The 23,765-nt window shown below is 37.1% G+C and overlaps 1 protein-coding gene across 5 annotated transcripts in view; it reads left to right on the forward strand.

The window, feature by feature from the left end:
• The window catches only part of SMC5 (structural maintenance of chromosomes 5), a 95,706-nt gene that overhangs the window by 64,647 nt on the left and 7,294 nt on the right, over positions 1-23,765 (forward strand). For 2 of the 5 annotated variants that reach the window (XM_024252589.3, XM_024252591.3), the window contains exons 16-20: positions 371-494; positions 909-1,031; positions 20,321-20,446; positions 22,760-22,804; positions 23,223-23,318. In XM_024252589.3, coding sequence (XP_024108357.2) covers positions 371-494; positions 909-1,031; positions 20,321-20,446; positions 22,760-22,804; positions 23,223-23,318 — 514 coding nt within the window. Of the gene's footprint in view, positions 1-370; positions 495-908; positions 1,032-20,320; positions 20,447-22,733; positions 22,805-23,222; positions 23,319-23,765 lie in introns of all 5 variants that reach the window. The other 3 variants (XM_024252590.3, XM_054520032.2, XM_063714241.1) reach the window with 2 other exon arrangements.

Consider the following 23,765-nt stretch of genomic DNA (forward strand, 5'->3'; position numbering starts at 1 on the left):
AAGTATTGTTATTATCTATAATTTATATATGAGGAAACCGAGGCTCAGAAGAGTAACTTGGCCAGAGTTAAACTGCTCATTAGTGAATGGCAAAGAGGAAACAAAGCCATTTTTCTGATTCGAGATCCTAAACTATTAACACAGGCATTACCTGGACTATGCTGGAGCACATAATATATATCAACAAATATTTTTCAATCCTGACTGATCACACAAAATGATTGTTTAATCTAGGAGCTAGCAGTTTATATATAGCAATATATATAGTATTGCTAAATATATCCCAGAAAACTGGGCGGGGAAACCTAAGAATTTGGGCTCAATTCTTGTGTTTAACCCTGATTTCTTCATTATTATATGTGTCATACAGTTTAAAGCTGATGGAACAAGATACTTGCAACCTTGAAGAGGAAGAGCGAAAAGCAAGTACCAAAATCAAAGAAATAAATGTTCAAAAAGCAAAACTTGTTACCGAATTAACAAACCTAATAAAGGTAAGGTATTGTTTTAATTTTAGTCATTTTTTAAAGAAAATAGCGGGTAGATAAGATAGTAAAATCTTTAGAGGGAGGGAAGGTTTTGATTAAGGTTTTTGACATTTTAGTTATATAAGCAAGAGATCTTTATCATCAGTTTCAGCTTGCTTAGTTGCTTGACATTTTCTTTATAGAGGTAATAAAGAGGATAAAAGCACTCATTAAGCTAAATGTGTTTATTCCAGATAACTCTCTTAAAAACAAAGGAAAACACTTTCTAAAAAATTGTTACAAGAACTGTTTGAGAGAGATGTCAGGCACAATAGGAAAATTATTTTTTCATGGTTTATACTTCTGTTTTAAAAAACTATACATTTTTTAGTTCTAAAACAGGTAACATAAAAATTAACTCTTAGGGGTTTTTGTTCCTAGATTTGTACTTCTTTGCATATACAAAAAGTAGATTTAATTCTCCAAAATACTACAGTGATCTCTGAGAAGAACAAATTAGAATCAGATTATATGGCCGCATCTTCACAACTCCGTCTTACAGAGGTAAAATTTTTGCCTTTACTTTTTATTTTGAGGTTCTAACCTCAGACTGGTTTGAAAATATATATCATTTGTCATCACTAGCAATATATAGTTTGTTGTTTTATGCTATTTAACTTACAAATTTAATGCATCATGTTGATGAGGAAGCAATACTTAAAATACTTAAGACTGGTTGAGTAACTTCAGCAATTTAATCTTTTGTTAATATCTGACTGTGAAATGATAAACACAGAAATACTGGGTGGAGGGGAGAACATGTGATATACCATATTAACTTAAAACCTGAAGGAGAGCTGGCAATAAGATGGTAGTGGCAGTGGCATAGTTTTTGAATCTCCAAAATCTCTTCCCAAAAATAGAAGAGCAGCTAGAATAATATAACAACAAACCTATAGACAACACGTATAACAAAACTAAGTTTCAAGGTATCCATGTGGGCGTACTGCAGTACTATTCTGACGCTAACCATCCTGAGTCACTGTCAAACTGTATACCATAGGGGCTCGGTTCCCAAAAAGACCACCCTTACTTCAGACACCGTTTTCAAGTTTAGGGATCTCCAGGTCACTTGTATTTCTGACCAACTAGCTACAAATTCAAGAGTTCCTATGACCCCCACTCAGGTTCAATAATTTGATAAAACAACTCAGAATTCGAGAAAGCACTATTCTTAGCGATTATAATTTTATTATAAAAGATACAATCAGGACTAGCAAAATTAAGAGACACAGGACAACCGACATCTTGGAGGGTCCTAAACTCAAAAGTTTCTTTACTCTTTTCTTGTGCAATTAGGGTACATCACCCTCCTCACACATCTCCTGGTTCACCAACCAGTAGGCCCTACCAAGCTTCAGTACTCAGGTTTCTTATTGGGGTTTCATTATATAGACATGGTTGATTGAATCATTGGCCATGTGGTTGAGCTTGATCATCACCCCTCTTCCCTGGAGTTTGGGAAGTTGGGCTGAAATCATGTGGCTCAAAGACATGTGTATTGCTCAAATCATACAGTTGATCTTTGTGGCATTTTCTATCCCCATCCTGAGTCATATTCTTAGCATTAACTCAGGAGTGATCTAAGGGGCTCATGAGTAATACAGACTTTCCTATTGCTCAATTCCAAGAACTTTGGAGGAACCAGCAACAAAGCCCAGTCAAATTCTTTATTATACAACACCTGTGAACTCCAGAATACAAGTGGGTAAAATAAATCAGCAGCAGCATCAAGACTAGCATGGTATCAGCAAGGGAGGGCTCAGAGAATCCAAATATCAGACTGCCAGCATCCTGATCATTTCTAAAGGTCTCATGAGTTGTAGAACGCTTAGAGATCAATTTGAGAGCAGCTAAAACTGGGAGGCAACTTTATAGACTTCAGAAAGGTTGGATAGTGCTGGGGTTATCTAGCCCTGTGAACTCTCAAACTAACTGAAACTCCTTTGCAGAACAAAACTTCTTACTGAAGAGAACTAGAGCTACATGATAAAGGAGATCATAAAATATATATTCTATGGTTATAAGTCTGACAATGTAACTAAAGCACATTTCTCTGAAAATGCAAGAAGGGAGATAATGCAAGTAAAATAGAATATATTAACTGATTGTCCTATAGGTATTTTCAGGAAATAAAAAGTTATTACTTCATATTAGATGTTTTGGGAGAGGAAAATAAGGGAGATATTCAAAATTATTTATATATAGTAGGGAGCCAATAGATAGTATCCCCCAAAACTATTAAGGACATAAGGATATTATATATTTGCATAATAATAAGCTTCAGAATAAAAATAAAAGCCTTCCTAAATACCAAAAAGATACACAAAGACAAGAGACTGGCAGGGCAAGAAAATCACATAACTAAAGACTAGATATTTTATTTACAGATATAAGAGACATAAAAACAAATATGACATAAAACAGGGGCAGAGCTAAGGTCAAACATCAGTCATATTATTAAATGCAAATCGATATAATTCACCTATTAAAATATTTTTTGGAAGTAAATTCCAACACTGTGCAGAATGTGAGAGGTACATCTAAAAGAAAGAGATTGAGAAAGCTTTAAAATAAAAGGATGGATGGCTGCAAGGGATCTTTTTGGGTGATGGAAATGTAAAATTGGACTGTGGTGATGTTTACATAGCTGTGTAAATTTACTAACAGTCATTGAATTGTATACTTCAAATGAGCGAATTTTATGGTATGTAAATTATACCTCATGAAAACTTACGTAAATGGATGAGCAAAGGTGTACCAGGCAAATGGAAATACAAATTTTTAAAAGCTTAAATATCTCAATATGTTTCTATGCAGTGATATATATATTCTTAGGTCAAAAAAGAAAGGAGAGGAAACTTTATAGTATGTTATTATCAAAGAAAGGATCAGGGAAAGTGATTACTATGCCCTTATGTTGGCTTATTTAAAAATTACAATGATAAACCAGAATCTTTTTTTTTTTTTTTTTCCAGCCGGGGGTAGGAAAAGACAAGGTTAAAAGCTACATTCATCTAAATAGATCTTATATTTTTTCCACTTTGGAACCATCTGCCAGCAAAACTAAATGAAATTTTCCAAAAATACAAGCTTAGTAAAAGCACAATGAAACAAATGCATCTAACTTTGTTTTGAGTTAGCAACATAGCCTAACAGAGAAAAATTATTCCAAATGACTATAAAACACTGTAATGATTCTAAGGGCAAAAAAAAATTGCAAAAAAAATCATGTACTGTTTTCAGTAATCATAATGTTAATATTTGTAATGTTATTCTGAAAATATTATAGAGTAAAGCAAACAAGTAGTTACGTTAATGTAATTACAGTTTTTCAGCATAAGAGAAAAGGGATTTAGATATAAAAGAAGATAAGTAATAAAGCCTTAAAGCATTTAATTTGAATGTAAATATCAGAATGAACTCACAATGTATTTTCTCAAAAAAACAAACATTTCCTAGCTTTGTCTACTAAAAAGACCTAGATTATGACTTCTAAATACTATTTTCCACTAAAGTGGCCCATTGGAGAAATGGCTGATTTCAGGTCCAGGAAAGGAAATGTTTATATAAGATTAGCCATGATCATCTTGTCGTAACAAAAGTCAAAGAAATTATCAGAGATGACTTGGTTATCAACAGGACCCAGGAGCCTACATGAAGAATCATTTACCCGCCATACATGAAGAGATAATAGATGAAAACTTATCAAAAATGTCTAAATGCACAAGTTTATAATGATGTTAAAATAAAATAATATTGGTCACTTTGGAGGATACTGGGGAACTGGCTTGTGACTTTGAAAAATGGTTAGAAAATTTTGCATTTATCCTAAAAATATGTCTAAATGCACGAGTTTATAATGATGCTAAAATAAAATAATATTGGTCACTTTGGAGGATACTGGGGAAATGGCTTGTGACTTTGAAAAATGGTTAAATAGAGAATTTTGCATTTATCCTGAAAATAACAAATACATGATGAAGAGAAGTTTATCTTTAAAGAAGTAATTTATAAACAATAAAGGAATTAGGCTGTTACTACTTTGCAGCTGCTAATGAATCGGATTACATTGGTTTCCAGCATCACAAAAAGATAGCCAGATATTTACATGTATCCTAATGAAAGGACACACCACCACTGTGGAATAGGGTATCTCTTCTCACACTGCTAAAAAGAACTACCTGAGACTGGGTAGTTTATGAAGAGGTTTAGTTGACTCTGTTCCACAGGCTGTATAGGAAGCGTGGCTGGAAGACCTTAGGAAAGTTAACAATTACGGTGTAAGGTGAAGGGGAAGCAAGCACGTCTTACCATGGCAGAGTAGGAGAGAGGATGAGGGGGAAATGCTACACACTTTTAAACAACCGGATCTTGTGAGAACTCACTATCACAAGAACTACAAGGGGAATCCGCCCCCATTATCCAGTCACCTCCCACCAAGATCCTCCCTCCACATTGGGAATTACAATTCAGCATTTGATTTGGCCGGGGACACAGAGCTAACCATATCATTCTGCCCCTGGCCCTTCCGAAATCTTGTGTCCTTTTCATATTTCAGAACACAATCATGCCCTCCCAGCAGTCCCCCAAAGTCTTAACTCATTCTAGCATTAACTCAAGTCTAAGTACAAGTTGAACCTGAGACAAGGCAAGCCCTTTCCACCTACGAACTTGTAAAATCAAAAACAAGCTAGTTACTTCCAAGATATAATGGGGGCGCAGGCATTGGGTAAATACCCCCTTTCAAAAAGGGAGAAATAAGCCAAAACGAAGGAACTACAGGCCCCACACATGTCTGAAACCCTGCAGGGCAAACATTTAAGTCTTAATGCCCCAAAGAAGTCTTTGACTCCATGTCTCACATCAAGGCCACACTGATACAAGGAGTGGGCTCCCAAGGCTTTGGGCAGCTGCACCCCTGTGGCTGTGCAGGGTACAGCCCCCACAGCTGCTTTCATGGGCTGACATTGAATGCCTGCAGCTTTTCTTGGCATACGGTGCAAGCTGTCAGTGGATCTACCATTCTGGAGTCTGGAGGACAGTGGCCCTCTTCTCACAGCTCCACTAGGCAGTGCCCCAGTGGGGACTCTGTGTGGGGGCTGCAACCCCACATTTCCCTTCCATACTGCCCTAGTAGAGGTTCTCCATGAGGGCTTAGCCCCTGCAGCAGACTTCTGCCTAGACATCCAGGCATTTCCATACATCCTTTGAAACCTAAGCAGAGTCTCCCCCAAACCTCAACTCTTGCCTTCTGCACACCCACAGGACCAGTACCTTGTGGAAACTACCAAGGCTTGGGACTTGCACCCCCTGAAGTAATGGCCTGAGCCATATCTTGGCCCCTTTTAGCCACACCTGGAGTGACTAGGATGTAGGGCACCATGCCCTAAGGCTGCACAGAGCAGCAGGGCCCTGGACCTGGCCCAAGAAACAAGTTTTCCCTCCTAGACCGCCAGGCCTGTGATGGGAGGGGCTGCTTCTGACATGCCCTGGAGGCATTTTCCCCATTGTCTTGGCTGTTAACATTTGGCTCTTCTTTACTTCTGCAAGTTTCTGCAGCCTTGAATTCCTTCTCCGGGAAATGGGTTTTTCTTTTCTACTGCATGGTTGGGCTGCAAGTTTTCCAGACTTTCATGCTCTGCTTTCCTTTGAAAGTTATAGTTTCAGGTCATTTTTGTTTATGCAAATGAGCATAGGCTGTTAGAAGCAGCCAGGCCCCATCTTGAATGCTTTGCTGCTTAGAAATTTCTTCCACTGGATGCCCTAAATCGTCTCTCTCAAGTTCAGAGTTCCACAGATCTCTTGAGCAGAGGCACAGTGCTGCCAGTCTCTGCTAAAACATAGCAAGAGTGACCTTTACTTGAGTTTCCAATAAGTTCCTCATCTCCATCTGAGACCACCTCAACCTGGACTTCACTGTCCATATCCTTGTCAGCATTTTGGTCACAACCGCTCAACAAGTCTTGAAGTTCCAAACTTTCCCTCATCTTCCTGTCTTCTTCTGAGCCCTCCAAACTGTTCCAACCTCTGCTTATTACCCAGTTCCAAAGTTGTTTCCACATTTTCAGGTATCTTTATAGCAATGCCCCCACTTCTCTTGTATCAATTTTCTGTATTAGTACATTCTCACACTTCTATAAAGAACTACCTGAGACTGGGTAATTTATAAAGAAAGGGTTTAATTGAATCACAGTTCTTCAGGCTGTACAAGGTGCATGGCTGGGAGGCCTCAGGAAACTTAAAATCATAGGCAAGGTAAGAGGAATCAGGCATGTCTTACCATGGCGGCGAGAGAGAGAGAAGGGGGGAAGTGCTGCACACTTTTAAACGACCAGATCTTGTGAGAACTCAATATCATGAGATCAGCAAGGAGGAAATCCACCCTCATGAGCCAATCACCTCCCACTAGATTCTTTCCCCAACGTTGGGGATTACGGTTCAACATGAGATTTGGGTTGAGACAAAGAGCCAAACCATATCAAATGGTCTTATTTAAAAAATCAAATTGCAATCTAAGTCGCTAAAACAGGGTTTCTCACCTCAGCATTATTGACATTTTAGAGTGGATAAATTTTTTTGTGCTTTTTAGAATGTTTAGCAGTATTCCTAGCCTCTGCCTGTTAGATGTCAATAGTGCACACACACATACTTCACCCCAGTTGTTACAATCAAAAATGTCTCCAGACATTTGCCCCCTGGGGAGCAAAAGTACCCCCAGTTGAGAACCAGTGGTCTAAAACTACCAGGTTACAATGAATTCAGGACAGGAAGAAATATATTAAATGGCACTGAGGAATACAGTCAGCAAAACCTAGAATATAAGGAACTCTGTAGGATAAATAATTTACTCCAGCACTGTCCAGTAGAAATACAGTGTAAGCTCTACATGTAACTTTCTTTTTTTTTTTTTTTTTTCCGAGACAGAGTCTTCCACTCTGTCACCCTGGCTGGAGTGCAGTCTCAGCTCACTGCAACCTCCGCCTTCTGGGTTCAGGCGATTTTCCTGCCTCAGTCTCCCAAGTAGCTGGGACTACAGGCATAGCACCATGCCCTGCTAATTTTTTTGTATTTTTGGTAGAGATGGGGTTTCACTTTGTTGGCCAGGCTGGTCTCAAACTCCTGACCTCAGGTTATCCACCCACCTCAGCCTCCCAAAGGCTGGGTTTATAGGTGTGAGCCACTACACCCAGCCTACATGTAACTTTGTAGTAGCCAGATTTTAAAAAGCAAAAAGAAATGGGTTAAATGAATTACAATAATATATTTTACCCAGTATATCCAAAATATTATCATTTCAACTTATAAGCAATATTGAAAATTTACTAATAAGCTATTTTGTATCTCATAGTCTTCAAAATACTTTATACTTAAAACACATCTCAGGTCAGATAGTAAATTTTCATCAGAAATACTTGATCTGTATTTTGATTTTCTAAAACTGATAGTTGAAAAAGTTAGGTTCACATACCCAAGCTGTTCCATTTTCCAATAGCTAGGAACAAGTATCAGTTTTTAATTTTAAATTTAAATTCAAATTTAAAATTCAGTTTCTTAGTCACTTTAGCCACATTTTAGTGCTTTATAGCCACACGTGACTGGTTTCTATTTTATTAGACAGTACAGTTTCTAAAATACTTTCAAGGAAGAGTGGAAGGGGAAACCTAAAAGTTTAAAAGGACTTAAGAAATGTATTAACCACATATAATGTGTACACCTTATTTTGATTCTGATTTAAGCAAATCAACTACTTTTAAAAGGTAGAAAAAAACAGGGAGATTTGAATACTGACTCAGTACTTGATAATAGAATTTATTGATAATATTTTTAGGTTTGATAGTGGTATTATGGTTATGGGTTTTTTTTTTTAAGTCTTTGTCTTTTAAAGATACATTGCCACAATATTTATGAAGGAAATGATAGGCTGTCTGGGACTGCTTCAAAATATTCCAGAGAGAGGGCCATTTAGGAAGGGAGTATACATGAAACAATATTGGTTATAAGTTGATAATTGTTGAAGCTGGATAATAGGTATGTGAAAGTTTATACCATTCTCTCTATTTTTGTATATGTTTGAAATTTTTCATTATAAAAAGTAAAGCTTCCATTCTTGGCGATGATGAAGTAACAGGAACCGTATTTACTGTCTCACTGGAAACCACTAAAAGATGTGAGTATGTCAAATAGAGGTTTTCAGACATTGGACAACACGCAGCACGGGACAGTGATCCTTGAGAGAAGGGGTAGAAAACAAAGTGAGCCCTATGATTGCCTCATCTTACTGCTTGGGAAGAGTTTTCACATCACAATGCAGGTAGCATGACAGAATAACACTACAGATCCTATAGACATTAAAGGACATTAAGAGAATATGATTAAAAACCTCCTGCCAATAAATTTGACAACTTTGATGAAATGGACACATTTCTTAAAAAACACAAAACTACCAAAGGTCACTCGAGAAGATAATAGGTAACTAGACTAACCTTATATTTATTTTAAAAATTGAATTTCTCATTAAAAACTTTACCACTAAGAGAACTTCAGTCCCAAAATCTTCACTGGTTAATTCTACCAAGCATTTATAAAATAATTAATCCCGGCTGAGTGTAGTGGCTCACACTGTAATCCCAGCACTTTGGGAGGCAGAGGCAGGTGGAGCCCTTGAGTCAGGAGTTCAAGACCAGTCTGGGCAACGTGGCAAAACCCTGTCTCTACAAAAAATATAAAAATTATCCAGGCATGAAGGAATGCACCTGTAATCTCAGCTAGCTACTCAGGAGGCTGAGGTGGAAGGCTCACTTGAGCCTGGGAGGTCCAGGCCACACTAAGGTGTGATTGGACTACTGTACTTCAGCCTGGGTGACAGAGTGAGACCCTGTCTCAAAAAAAAAAAAAAGAATTAATACCAGTTCTATTTAAGATTTTCCAGAAGGTGAAGAGGAGGGAATACTTCTTGAAGCATTATATGAGGCCAGCATTACCTGATACTAAAGAGAACTACAGACTAATACCTATCATGAACATAGACCCAAAAATTCTTCATATAATGTTAGCAGGTCAAATCCAAAAATATATAAAAAGTAATACATTGTAACCAATTAAGTTTTATCTCAGATATATAAGGTTGGTTTAATATTTGGATATTCATCAATATAATTTACCATATTAACAGACTGAAACTGAAAAACTAGATGATCTTTTCAATATATACAGAAAAAATGTCAAAATTCAGCATCCCTTCATTATAAAAACTTTTTGCAACTGGGAATCGAAGGAGACTTCATCATTCTGATAAAGGATATCTGAAAACCAACAGCTTATATCAATCTTGGTGGAAAACTGTAAACTGTCCCCTTACGATTGGGGACGAGGAAAATGCCCACCCTCACCACTTCTAGTCCACATTGTACTGGAAGTGTTCTAGTCAGTGCAGTAAGGCTAGAAAAATTAAATGTATTAAATGTAAAAAAAAACCTCCAAACACGATCATCTCTCTGGAAAGTCTTAAGGAATCTACCAAAATGCTACTAGAACCATCAGTGAAAATTTAGCAAGGTTGTAGGAGATAAGTTCAATATATAGAAATTCATTGCGGCCCCACCTACAAACAATGAACAATTGGCAATTGCCATTTTAAAACAGTACTATTTACAATAGCATCAAAAATGAAATACCTGGCTGGGCATGGTGGCTCATACCTATAATCCTAGCACTTTGGGAGGCCAAGGCTGGAGGATGGCTTGAGCTCGGAAGGTCAAGGCTGCCACGAGCTGTGATTTCACCCCTGCGCTTCAGCCTCCTGGATGAGGGGATAAAACCCTGTCATTAAAAAGAAAGGCTTTGGGAGGCCGAGGTGGCCAGATAATCAGAGGTCAGGAGTTTGAGATCAGCCTGGCCAACATGGCAAAACCCTGTCTCTACTAAAAATACAAAAATTAGCTGGGCATGGTGGCACGTGCCTGTAATCCCAGCTACTCAGGCTGAGACAAGAGGATCACTTGAACCCAGAAGGCAGAGGTTGCAGTGAGCCGAGATCATGTCACTGCACTCCAGCCTGGGTGACAGAGTAAGACTGTCCCAAAAAAAGAAAGGAAAAAAATATTAGGGATATATTTAAAAGACTTGTATCCTGAAAACTACAAAACTTTGATGAGAGAAAACTTTGCTGAGAGAAATTAAATACTTTGTGTTCATGGATCAAAAATTCAGGATTTCTTAAAATGTCATTTCTCTTCCAAATCTATAAATTCAATAAAATTCCCAGCCAGATTATAGACATTGACTTATTCTAAAATGCAATGGACTTAGAAGGGCAAAAACAACTTTGAAAAATGAGTTGCAGGACTCCCACTAATTTTAAAATGTATTATGACGTTGCAACAATCAAGACATTGTATCTGTATAAAAGTAGATATATATGGATCAATGGAACAGAATACTCTAGAAATACATCCACATATTTATGGTCAGTTGGTTTTTTTTTTTTTTTTTTTTGACAAAGATGCCCAGGGATTTCAATGGGGAAAGAGTAATCTTTGTAACAAATAGTGCTGGAACAATTGCATAGTCATATGTAAAAAATGAACTATACCCTTACCTCGTATCATATACAAATAAGTCACAGACTTTAAGAGCTAAAATTATAAAACTTCTTGAAGAAAATGTAAGAGAAAATCTTAGTTACCTTGGTTTTGGCAAGGATTTCTTAGATAAAATAGAAAAAGCACAAATTATAAGAGAAAAAGAATCATTGCATTCATCAAAATGAACAACTTTTGTTTTCGGTAGATGTCGTTACAAAAAGGCGAGCTACAAACTGGGAGAATATATTTGCAGTACACCTCAGAGAGGACTTGTATCTAGACCAAGAGGATTATGCCTGTGGGCCAAATCTAGCCCAAGCTCTTGTTTTTGTAAAGTCCCTGTGAGCTAAGAATAGTTTTCATATTTTTTAAAGAGAGAAGAGTGTGTGTGTGTATGTGTGTGTGTGTATAATGTGACAGACTTTATATGACCCTCAAAGCTTAATTTCCTTATTGGCCTTTAAAGTTTGCTGACCCCTGATGGATGCTGTAAAAATAATTTCAACTATCAATACAAAGAAGACCAACCCAGTGAAAAAATGGGCAAAGAACTTCACCATACTAAAGGAAGTATATGAATAGTAAATAAGCACGTGAAAAGATGCCAAACCTGACTTTACTGGTCTTGGGTAGAAAAGAAAAAGTACATATATAAAAAAGAAAGATGTCCAACCTTATTAGTCAGTAGGGAAGTTTATATTAAAGGCATGAGTTAAACCATAGACTCACTAGAATTGCTAAAATTTTAAAAGACTGATCATACTAAATTGCTGAGAATTTGGAGCAACTGGAACTGTCATACGCCGCTGGGGGGAATTTAAAATGTATGTAATCACTGTGGAAAATCATTTGGGAGTTTAAGAGCTAAACATATACCTGACATATGAAATGAAAGGATATGTCTATGAAAGACTAGTACACAAATGTGTAACAGCTGTCTTTGTAATAGCTAAAAACTGGAAATAAGGCCGAGAGCAGTGGCTCATGCCTATAATCCCAGCACTTTAGGAGGCCAAGGCAGGAGAATCATGCCCAGGAGTTTGAGACCAGCCTAGGCAACATAGCAAGACTCTGTTTCTACAAAAAATTAAAAATTTGCCAGGCATGATGGTGAATGCCTGTAGTCCCAGCTACTCGAGAGGCTGAGGTTGGAGAATCACTGGAGCCTGGGAGGTTGAGGCTTCGGTGAACAGTGATCATGTCACTGCACTCTAGCCTAGGCAGTAGAGCAAGACCCTGTCTTAAAAAAAAAAGACAGCAACAACAAAAATGGAGGTTAATGCCCAGCAACACCTGAATGATTAAACAAATTATGGTATGTGGAATATTACTCTGCCACAATAAGAAATGAATTACTGATGCACACATAAATGAATCTCAGTGAAGCTGAGTGGAAGAAACCAGACCAAAAGAGAGCATACACTATATAATTTCAGAGCTTTTGAAGGTGATAGATATGTTTATTTTCTTGATGGTACTAGCGTTACAGGTGTGTATATTTGTCAGAATTCATCAAGTTTGTCTCCTTTAAATATTGCAGTTTATGATTCCTTGGTTACTCCCCAAAAGTTAGGGAAGAAAACTGAAATGAGTTACAAAAAAAAAATTAAGTTAGAGTTTTATCATTTATTTCACTTGTCTTTTTACTAGTATTTTTATTACGTCATTTTAAACATATACAAGAATATGAAGAGTAACAACATCCATGTGTCCAGTACCCCTCTTTGACAAATGTTAATTAACCCTTGCCGTATTTGTTGTAGATTTTTAAACCTGTTCATGTATTCAGAGTCTCTTTTTACCCTTCCTCATCTATTCTTCTACTTCACCAGAGTCTGTCACTCTCCGGCAGGGTTATGTACATGATTCACTGTAACTTAACTGCATAAATGTATTTGTTACATAAATGTGAGCTATATAGGGGTGCCTTTTTGTGGAAAGCATCCACAGAGGGTAGATTTTAGGAAATGTAGACATAAGACTGCACAGGTGAATGGAAAGATTAAATCAGAGTAAAGTAGCAGCTTTATTATTCTGAAGCCAACCTCTTCAAACCCTTTGACTTAAGAAAAGAAAAACAGTTTTGCTAGCAGATAAGCAACTAGGAGCATGCAGGCACAAACACACATAGCCAAACGAAGCTGAAGATTAGGTTTGATATGCCAGGGCTGGGCAAAATCCAGAGATGTGGAAGACAGGAAAGTCCTCTCCCCCACTCCCCACCTTCACCAAGAACAAAGGAAGGAAAGGAGGGCAGAATGAATAGCAATAGTATTCTAAATAGGTAGTCGGTGTCCAGCAAAAAGCAATCAAAGGTAAGTTCCAAATGGGAGTGGGGAGTGAAGAAACTGAACTAGCTACCAGAGGAGAGCCTCATCAGGGCTTATTTCCTGGGCATGTGGGGAATGTCATCTGCTACTTTTTCATCTGTTCTATTGGTAAGTAATTGTAGAGTCCATGCTGAAGTTACTTCATTGATTGAGCTTATGAATGTGGTTGTTCCATATAGGAAATGTTGTTATAAAAGAGGTTTCATGAAGCAGTTGACCCATCAGGCAGATACTATTAATATGTGTAGCTTTAAATCCAATAACACAATTGTATCAGTCCATTTTCATGCTGCTGATAAAGACATACCCGAGACTGGGCAGTTTACAAAAGAAAGAGGTTTAATGGACTTACAGTTCCATATGGCTGGGGAGGTCTCACAATCATGGCGGAAGACAAGGAGGAGCAAGTCACATCTTACATGAATGGTGGCAGGCAAAGAGAGAGCTTGTACGGGGACCCTTATAGAACCATCAGGTCTCGTGAGACTTACTATGGTGAGAACAGCACAGGAAGGACCTGCCCCCATGATTCAGTTGCCTCCCACCAGGTCCCTGCCACAACAGGTGGGAATTCAAGATGAGATTTGGGTGGGGACACAGCCAAACTATATCAACAATACAATATTTGATTCTGGTGCCTGAAGTTTTACTTTTACATCAGTATTAATGAGAAGAAAACGATTTGTTTGTGTCATGTTTACAGAAGTATGAAATCAATGGCTTTGGAGTAAGTATACTCTTAAACTGTAACCCACACTTGACACAGTGAGAGAGACTCTTCCAATAGCCCTTATAGATGGACTGAGATTAGTACAGATTGGCAGGGTGTTCTCTTCTGATCCATTTTATTAGTAAATAGGATAAATACTGTGTTTTGGGTTTTTTTTTTTTTTTTTTTTTGGAGACAGTCTTGCTCTGTCACCCAGGCTGGAGTGCGGTGGCACGATCTCAGCTCACTGCAACCTCGGTCTCCTGGGTTCAAGCGATTCTCCTGCCTCAGCCTCCCAAGTAGCTGGGACGACAGGCGAGTGCCACCACACCCTGCTAATCGGCTAATTTTTGCATTTTTAGTAGAGATGGTGTTTCACCATGCCTGGCCTCAAACTCCTGACATAAAATGATCCACCCGCCTCAGCCTCCCAAAGTGCTAGGATTACAGGTGTGAGCCACTACACCTGGCCAAGAAATACTGTTTTGAGTAGAGCTGACTGCTGTGTTTCTGGAAAGTAGGAAAGTTTTTGGGGAGGGGGTTTTTTTTTTAATCAGTGAATTGCTAATTTTTTTTTTTTACCAAGGCAGCCACTTTCAAATTTAAAGTTAAAATTCCTGTAGTTGAATGCATTTTGGTTATTCAGAAAGCACAAATAGCCAACATAACTCATTATGTATTATTTTGATTATATTTTAATAGTGCATAATTTCTCAACACATTTGCTGTTTTGTTTTGTTTTGTTTCCTTGAGAACGGGATCTTACTCTCTCACCCAGGCTGAAGTGTGGTGGCATGGTCAACAGCTTGCTGCAGCCTGGAAATCCTGGGCTCAAGCAATCCACCTGCCTCAGCCTTTCCAGGTATCTAGGACTACAGGTGCATGCCACACACCTGGCTAATTTTTTATTTGTAGGGATAGTTCTCACTAGGTTGCCCTGGCTGGTCTCAAACTCCTAACCTCAAGCAATCTTCCCACCTTGGCCTCCCAAAGTACTGGGATTATAGGTATGTGCCACCATGCCCAGCCATTTGCATAATTTCAAAGTTAACTGGAGAAACTTTACTTAGCACATTTTGATTCTCTTTTTGTTCTTGTTCCTTTTCCTTGCCCTTTGCCCAATTTAGCCATTACCACATTATTAGTTCACCTCTTTCTAACTATCACGGCTACCACCCTGTCTAGTCATTAAGTCCTAATAGCTGTGGCCTCACTTTTTACGAATTTTGCACTCATTTAGCTGCTAGAAAAAAAAATTGTGCTAATTTTTATGTTCTGCTGCAGAAATCTACAGCTTTATAATATTATACATCATCCAAAGCTTTACAGTAGTCTTCTAATGTCTATTTCCAACTTCTAGCCTTTTTTTACCTTGGTTGGCTGTTCCAGTGTTCCTACCATTGTTCATAACCTCTGTATCTTTCCCATATCGTTCTTTCACCTTTTTCATTCTGAGTCCATTGCTGCTTTTAAGACTAGAACTCTTCCTTGACACACATAAGTAACCTTACTTAATACTACCTCTGACTTTATTTTGCATTTCCTCAGCAATATTTTACATCACTCTGTTTTTCTTATTCATATGTTGATTTGAAAGTTCTTAAATGATCTGAGTGTACCTATAGTCCCAATTACTTTGGAGGCTGAGATAGGAGGATCACTTGGGTCCAGGAGTTCAAGTCCATCCTGGGCAACACTGTAAGACCTTATCTCTTAAAAAATAAAATAAAATTTTTAAATGCTTTTCATTTATAAATGCTTTACCAGCCCTTTTGTAAGGTTCTTTCATTTCTTGTTGTGCATACTTAATAAATGTTTGTTGCTGTCTGATCGTAGTCATTAGCTACACATTTGAAAGAGTCAAGAATGGTCCGGGCACAGTGGCTCACGCCTGTAATCCCAGCACTTTGGGAGGCCGAGGTGGGCGGATCACGAGGGCAGGAGATCAAGACCATCCTGGCTAACGTGGTGAAACTCCATCTCTACTAAAAATACAAAAAATTAGCGGGGCGTGGTGGTGGGCGCCTGTAGTCCCAGCTACGCGGGAGGCTGAGGCAGGAGAATGACGTGAACCTGGGAGGCGGAGCTTACAGTGAGCCGAGATCACGCCACTGCACTCCAGCCTGGGCGACAGAGCGAGACTCCATCTCAAAAAAAAAAAAAAAGAGTCAAGAATGATGACTAAAAGTATGTAGTAGGTGTATGGTAGTTCACTTTCTCTTTTACCTACTCTTGTTTTCTTCTCATGTTTGCTGCCATTTACCTGCACATGATTTTATCTATCTCATCTGTTCCTGCTATGCAGCTTCATTTGAACCAAAGAGAAATTTTTTTTTTCCTACTTGTCCCTTTGAGCACATGGCAGGTTGCTCTGAGGAACTATTGCTACCACTTGGTTTTGTCCTTTTTTCTTTCGTGAAAATAAATTCACAAAAGATTGACACAAAATTTCATGGAGATTGTATTTATGAGGGGACTTAGAGGTAACTAACCACCATGGAGTTTGATACTTTCTCAGATTTTTGGAAGGTAAATAGGGCAACAGACCTATAAAACATCCCCTGAGAAAGGTAGATGGTGGGAAGCCTCTCTTTGGTAATGTCACTAACTTATGGACTATTTTTAGGACAAGTTAGTAAGCTGTGTGTGAATCCAAATACAGAGGTCGATAAAAATTTCTGTTATTTTGTTTTTGACCATGGGCAGGTTTCCTAACCACTCCAAGCTTAATCATTCTCTGCAGCCATAAGTATGATACCTACCTAATTTGGAGGGATATTATGATATTCAGTTTAATAATATATATCAAGATGCCTAGTGTGCTGCTTAGCATGAAGCCAGTGTTTCCTTTAAAAGTATAGATTTACATCAGAATTAATATTAGTTATAAAAATGGAAAGTTGTTACATTTATTTGCTTATTCTAATACCAAATTTAGGAGTTCTGTGCTTTTCATCTGACCTCTCTTCTGCCCACCTGCTTGCCACTCCCTCAAGAAAGAACTGTTTCAGAGGAGGCTTTTTTTTACTTAGATGAGATGAAATTTTGAAGAAAACATTTTACAAGGAAATAGTATTATTCCCATTATTTTATTGTTTATGATTAAATTAGTTTAAGTAGAATTTATGGTCTTGTGTATTAAAAGTTAAGATTATTGTTCTAAATTTCTAGTATTACATTAAGATTTAAAGTTGACTTTCTAAAAAAATGAATGATTTTTATATTTTTAAGTGTGTATTCTGTCTGGTAACTAAAACAAATGTTTAACATTTGAATTTGAAATCAACTAAATTGGAATGACATTTTATTAAAGGAAAATTGAGGGAGAAATGTGTTAATTTACAGCTAATGTTTTAGTAAAAGTTGATGATACCTAAGACTTAATTTTATTCATATAGAAAATGGTTTTCATTTTATTTGATTCTTATTTTAATGAACTGTTACTAAAATAAGTTTTAATATATACAGTTTTCATAAGAAATTCTGTGAATAATTCTTACTTCTTCCACAAGAGGGCTGCCTTAGAAAACCTTTTTCTTGTTTAATGTCGAGGTATTTCTGTACAATTTCCGTAACAAGTGAACTTTCCACAAAAAGAATTTTAGAAAAAAAGATAATACTTACAAATTTTTTCTAGGGTATATAACTACAAAGTAATCTTTTTTGAGATGTTAGTGGGGGATATTTTGTACATTTCACTCATTGCTTATCTTATATCTTAAACAGATGGAGTATTTTCTATTCTCTATTAACTATTAAAGGCTGGACTCTAAGCAGAAATGTAGATAAAGCCTTTTCACTAGTCTGACTTTACAGCATTATCTGATATAATTATATATGCCTTCCCACTTCCACCCTTAAAAAGCTCAGCAAGAATTGTGGTTTTAAAAACAAAAAGCAAAACAAGTGCTATGTGAAGATCTGTATCACAAACACATATGTATAGAATATTTTCTCAGATAAATGTTTTATTACACATATGCCACCAAACAAACTATTAAATGAGATTTTGTCTTTCTAAGTCCAGAGCTTCAAATTATCAACTCATTGATACTTCTTTTCCATAATGTTCTAGTACTTTATTTTAGCAAAGTCCAGAGGAACAAGAATCAGGAATAGAAGAAATTAGGAGTATTTAGTTTCTATCCAGCTGTTCCTTGTTTTGCATTTGCCTGAGTACAATGGTCCTTAGCAGAGTAGGGGTGATTGGGAGTCTTTGACATTTTCTTTTATTTCTCTCAAGCTATAGGGACTGAGGAATTTATTCAAGGAAACCATAGTACTAAGTGGTTAGTATAAAGGATTGCTTGTATTTTCAGTTTGGTCCAGTATATATCCTTTCACTTTTCGTAACTATTGTCTTGGTTTAGTTTATTTGCTATCAAACCCGTGTGCATAAAAGTCACCTGAGGGCCCCCTTAATAATACAGGTGTCCAGACCTCAGCCCCAGAGATATTAATCAAATAGATCTGGAATGTGCTTAGGCCATTCCAGATCCCCCACCCCCAGCTGTTTTTTGTGCCAACCAGAGTTTGAGAGTTAGTGAAAAGAGCAAACCAGACCTGTTTTATTTCTCAGAAATCTGCTAGTTCCATAACCTTGGGCAAGTTTCTTCATGTGTCTGAGCCACATCTACAAATAGAGATAACCCTTTTCTTTAAGATCATAATTGGGATTAGAACAATTAACAGGATAGTGGTTGTAACAGTGCTTGACCTACAGAAGACATTTAGTAGATGAGATACCTTGCCTGTTACGTGTGAAATTTTTGCAGTCTGGCCCTTGTCCATTTTACCAACTCTGATCTTTTACATCCTTACAAATTCCTCTCCTCCAACCACATTAGATTACTTGTTTCTTAAATAAGCAGGTCTTTGAGGCTCATATGCCTTAAAATTCATAATCACCTGTCCTTGGAATGTCATCTGCTGTATATGTTCCTTATTTCTTGTCATTTAAGGCTGTTAAGTTGTCATAGCTTCTGTGACCACTCTGACCTTCCCTACATACATACTCTGTCCAATCTGCTCCTGCTGAGAGGTGCCATGGTGTAATGAAAAGAGCATGTGTCCTGTAAGCAGACAGGGATGTGAATCATAACAGTCTCTAACTAAATGTGTGGGCTTGGGCAAGTTACTTAATTCCTTTCAGTCTCTTTTTTTTTTTTTTTTAAATGCACTAAATGAGGATAATATTACTGTGCAGTGTTTGTGAGAAATAAAGGGAATAATGTATGTGAAGCACCTAGCCAAGGGCCTAGCACATAAGCATTTAGTAAAGAGTACCTGTTTCTGTTATGATAATGATCCTGTGTCTCTTTGTCCTTATTCGCCTTTCTGTGACCAATGCAGATTATAATACTGGCATTTAATAGGTTCTCAGTGATTGTTTGGTGAAGGAATGAATAGGTCCATGAATAAATAACTACATGGAAGGTACTTGGAAAACTATCAAGCATGATTTAAAGGTTCTAACTACATTTGAGTGCTGAGTTTTCTGATATGAAGCCTGTGTACTGTGTATCTCAAATCTGATTATAATATAATTACATGACCGGGCCTGGTGGCTCACGCCTGTAATCCCAGCACTTTTGAGAGCCCAAGGCGGATGGATCACTTGAGGCCAGGAGTTGGAGACCAGCCTGGCCGACATGGTGAAACCTTGTCTCTACTAAAAACACAAAAATTAGCCAGGCTTGGTGGTACACATCTGTAATCTCAGCTACTCGGGAGGCTGAGGCGTGATAATCCCTTGAATCTGGGAGGCGGAGGTTGCAGTGAGCTGAGATCACGTCACGTCACTGCACTCCAGCCTGGGTGACAGGGCAAGACTGTCTCAAAAAAATAAATAAATAAGTAAGTAAGTAAATAAATAAATATAATTACATGGAGCTAAGCTAGACTTTCAGAAAAAGGCAGTAAAATTTAAATTTTACACCTCTTATGGATTAGAGAAATGCCAGGTTATTGATGTGCTGATGTATTTTAAAGTTTAAGTTCAAGTTTAACCTTTATAATAAAAAGAGTCATTATTTAAGGTACAGTTTCAGATAATTTGATTATCATTATAATCAGAATTCAACAATGTATTTAATATGTGGTAGTTTAATAAAACATCCCTCTGCATTAATATTAACATTCAAATTTTCAAAATAAATTTTTTAATAGCAACATTTCATTGAATTGGATGAAAATAGACAGAGATTATTGCAGAAATGCAAGGAACTTATGAAGAGAGCTAGGCAAGTATGTAACCTGGGTGCAGAGCAGACTCTTCCTCAAGAATACCAGACAGTAAGTATAAAAAGTATATAATGCTACAGTTGCCATATTTAACATATTTTTAAGATTATGGGATCTTAGGCATTGTAACAGGCCGTGAAAAACATGATGTGTCGTAAAAAATAGGGAGTTTTTCCACATTTTTAAACTGAATATATATATAAAATGTTGCTTAACAGATCAATGGTATTGGTACTATAACATTTATTCTTCCAATACAAATGCCTTTTAATGGGTACAGTTGGAACATACATAGTTTTTCATGGAAACATTGTACCAGTAATTGGTATATCAGAAATAATAAATAGGATATTTTAAAAATAAAGGGAAAATGAAAATGTTTCCCTGGAAATTGGGGTGTTTAATTAGGGTTCAATGAGAGCTGAATATTTAGGGCTAACATCTGCCAATAAGCAAAGGAAAAAAGAGGTCTTGTTTCCATTATATTTTTTATCCTGACATACCACTCGGTAAAATTAGGAGATGCTGCCCTTCAGTCACATTCCACCGTTAATTATATACCTCTGACAAGTATACTTTGCCTGGATACCTATTCAGAATAATGTCAAAATGAAATTAGAAAATAAGTTTTAAAATATCTAGTATTGGTGTGTCTTTAAAATTCTTAATTTCAAATGTTATCTATTTCAATAGATAATGAAATGGCTACTAAAGATATAAACAACTGGAAAAAAATTAATGGATTATAATTTTCAAATCCTCGATTTATTTTATGATATCAGACACAAATCACAGAGAATGGATTCGACTATTTGGATACATACTAGGAACTCAGTAGATATCTTTAAAACAAATTGAGAAGCTTGTTTCTAAAAACAGTAGAATGTCTTCAGAATACATTGTGTTGTTATAAAATAAATATAAGTACAATCTACTAATTTTTTCTTTCAGAAAAAGCATGATTCTATTCTTGATAAGTCATACTGTTTTTGAATCAAAATTAGGAGATGATTATATTCATTAAAATGTGTTAAGTACCTCTTATATGTCAAGCATTGTACAAGACAGGCATACTTCCTTTTCAGCTGAAACTTGTATTCTAGTCTGGAAGATTGGGTAGATGAAAACACAAATCAAAAATCAGATAATGTCAGATAACAAGAGATGCTAAGAAAAATAAAACGGTGAGGAGATGGAGTGACATGGATGGGAACTTGGTCAGGGAAGCCTCCTTTGAAAAGATACCATTTTATAGCAGTCCTGAATGAAGAGAACAGATCAGTCAAGTGAAGATGTCAGGCAAAAGTATTCCAGACAGAGAAAACAGCTCAGACAACGCCCAAGACAGAAGTATATTTGGGATGTTTCAGAATAAAAGGAATCTCACTGGGGTTAAAAATTATCCAAGCAGAGAAGAAGGCAGAAGCCAAGATTATGTAGGGCTTGTAGACTATACAAGGAATTAAGGTTGTATTCTTTTGGGATGGACTCCAGTGGAGGATCTTAAATGGAAAAGTGACATTACTACTTGTATGAATGAGCACTCTAACTTCTCTTCTTCTAGATGGAGGATAAAGTAGGGATACCGGAATGGAAGCAGTGAAACCATTTAGAAGGTCATTTCTTTGGACCACGCAAGAGATACATAATGGCATGAATTAGGGTGATAGCACTGAAGAGAGAGAGGGAGAAGTTGACAGATTTTAGATATCTTTTAGTGACAGAGCCAGCAAGACTTGCTGATGGATTTGACATGAAGAATGAGAGAGAGAACCCCTAAATTTTTCACCTGAACAAATTACGATGCCATTTACTGGAATGGAGAAGATTGAAGGAGAAACAGGGTTGCTTAAAGTGATAGGGAAGGTGGGTGAAATCCAGATTCTGTTTCACCATTTAAATTTAAGATGCCTATTAGAGTCAAGTGAGGATATCGAGTAAATAAATGTTGGACACATGAGCTTAAATCTCAGTAAGTCAGAGATTCAACAAAGGAATATTTGAAGGTCTATAGAGATTGAACTGCTTTCTAAGAGGTTAAAATAATAAGTGTAAGATATTAGATTAATATGTCAAGATCTTTTTCAGGGTTTCAGGATTCATTTTGTACCGTGTAGTATATAGCCTTTGCAGGTTGTGCTAGGCCAAACAATGTACTGATTGCCTCCCCTCAAAAACAAAAGTATCTGTTCTAATTTGTCCCCATGGCATGGACTCAGAAGATAGTACTGTGGTGAAATTCAACTGTCAAAGTAATTAGATTCTCAGGATGCTTTTTTAGTTCTTCATAAGTGCAGTATAAAGTTCTAACTTCTTGCTCTCTTTCAATGCCCCACATATTCTGGACCCATTCTACCAATTCAGCAAGTACCCACCATTCCAAATGGACACAACTCCTCACTCCCCATGGTATGCAGTACTCATTCTCTTTTCCCAAGCTCCTATCTTCCCTCTGCCTTGCTCCTCCCTAGCCATTTGCTTTACGGCCTGGAGATGAATTCTAGGCCTTTGAATTCTCTTAACTCTCCTGTAGCATGAACTGATACTTCTTTTCTCTAAATTTCCTAGCCTATATGATATGTACTGCTTGCTTTAATACTCAACATCAATACATTGCCTTAAAGTGTTATCCAGTACATACATTTTGTTTTCTTTAAAGTACAAGCTTTCGAAGGCAAATGACCCTGTTTATTATTCCTTTGTATCCTTGTGTGCCAGCATGCTGTTGAACAGATAGATAACTTATTCAACAGATTATTTTTCTTTTAACTATTTGAATGGAACTGTTTTCATTGTGTCTATAATGACGGGCAATTTTTTTCTTTAGGTTTTCCAAGACCTTCCAAACACATTGGATGAAATTGATGCTTTATTAACTGAAGAAAGATCAAGAGCTTCCTGCTTCACGGGACTGAATCCTACAGTATGCCTATTTCTCTATTCCCATTCTGCATCCAACCACCACCACCATCCTCCCCATACACACACATACACACACAGAGTTCCCTCCAGTACTTGCCTCCCACTCTGTACTAGAGCTCTTGGTAATAATAAGCTAGACAGCAGGAACAATGTGCTTTAAATGCCAGATTCTGAATCTATTAGAATTTTAAATAGATTCTTCCTAAGGAACACAATGTTCTGTGCCTTTTCTTTATAAAAAGAATAGTTGGGCTAACCTGAAATACTGCAGTGTCTATTTTTTCAAGGATAAAAAATGTCACTTTCAGTATGTAATAAGAACATATATTATTTGCCTACAAACAATGTAGCACAATTGGCATTTTCAGTTAATGTTTTAATTAATGCAAAATTGTATATAGTTTTATCCTTTGGTAGATTTATCTTAAAGAAGTTTTTTTTTCCCCTG

This window comes from Pongo abelii, chromosome 13 (genome assembly GCF_028885655.2).
Source record: "Pongo abelii isolate AG06213 chromosome 13, NHGRI_mPonAbe1-v2.0_pri, whole genome shotgun sequence".
Taxonomy (NCBI): Eukaryota; Metazoa; Chordata; class Mammalia; order Primates; family Hominidae; genus Pongo; species Pongo abelii.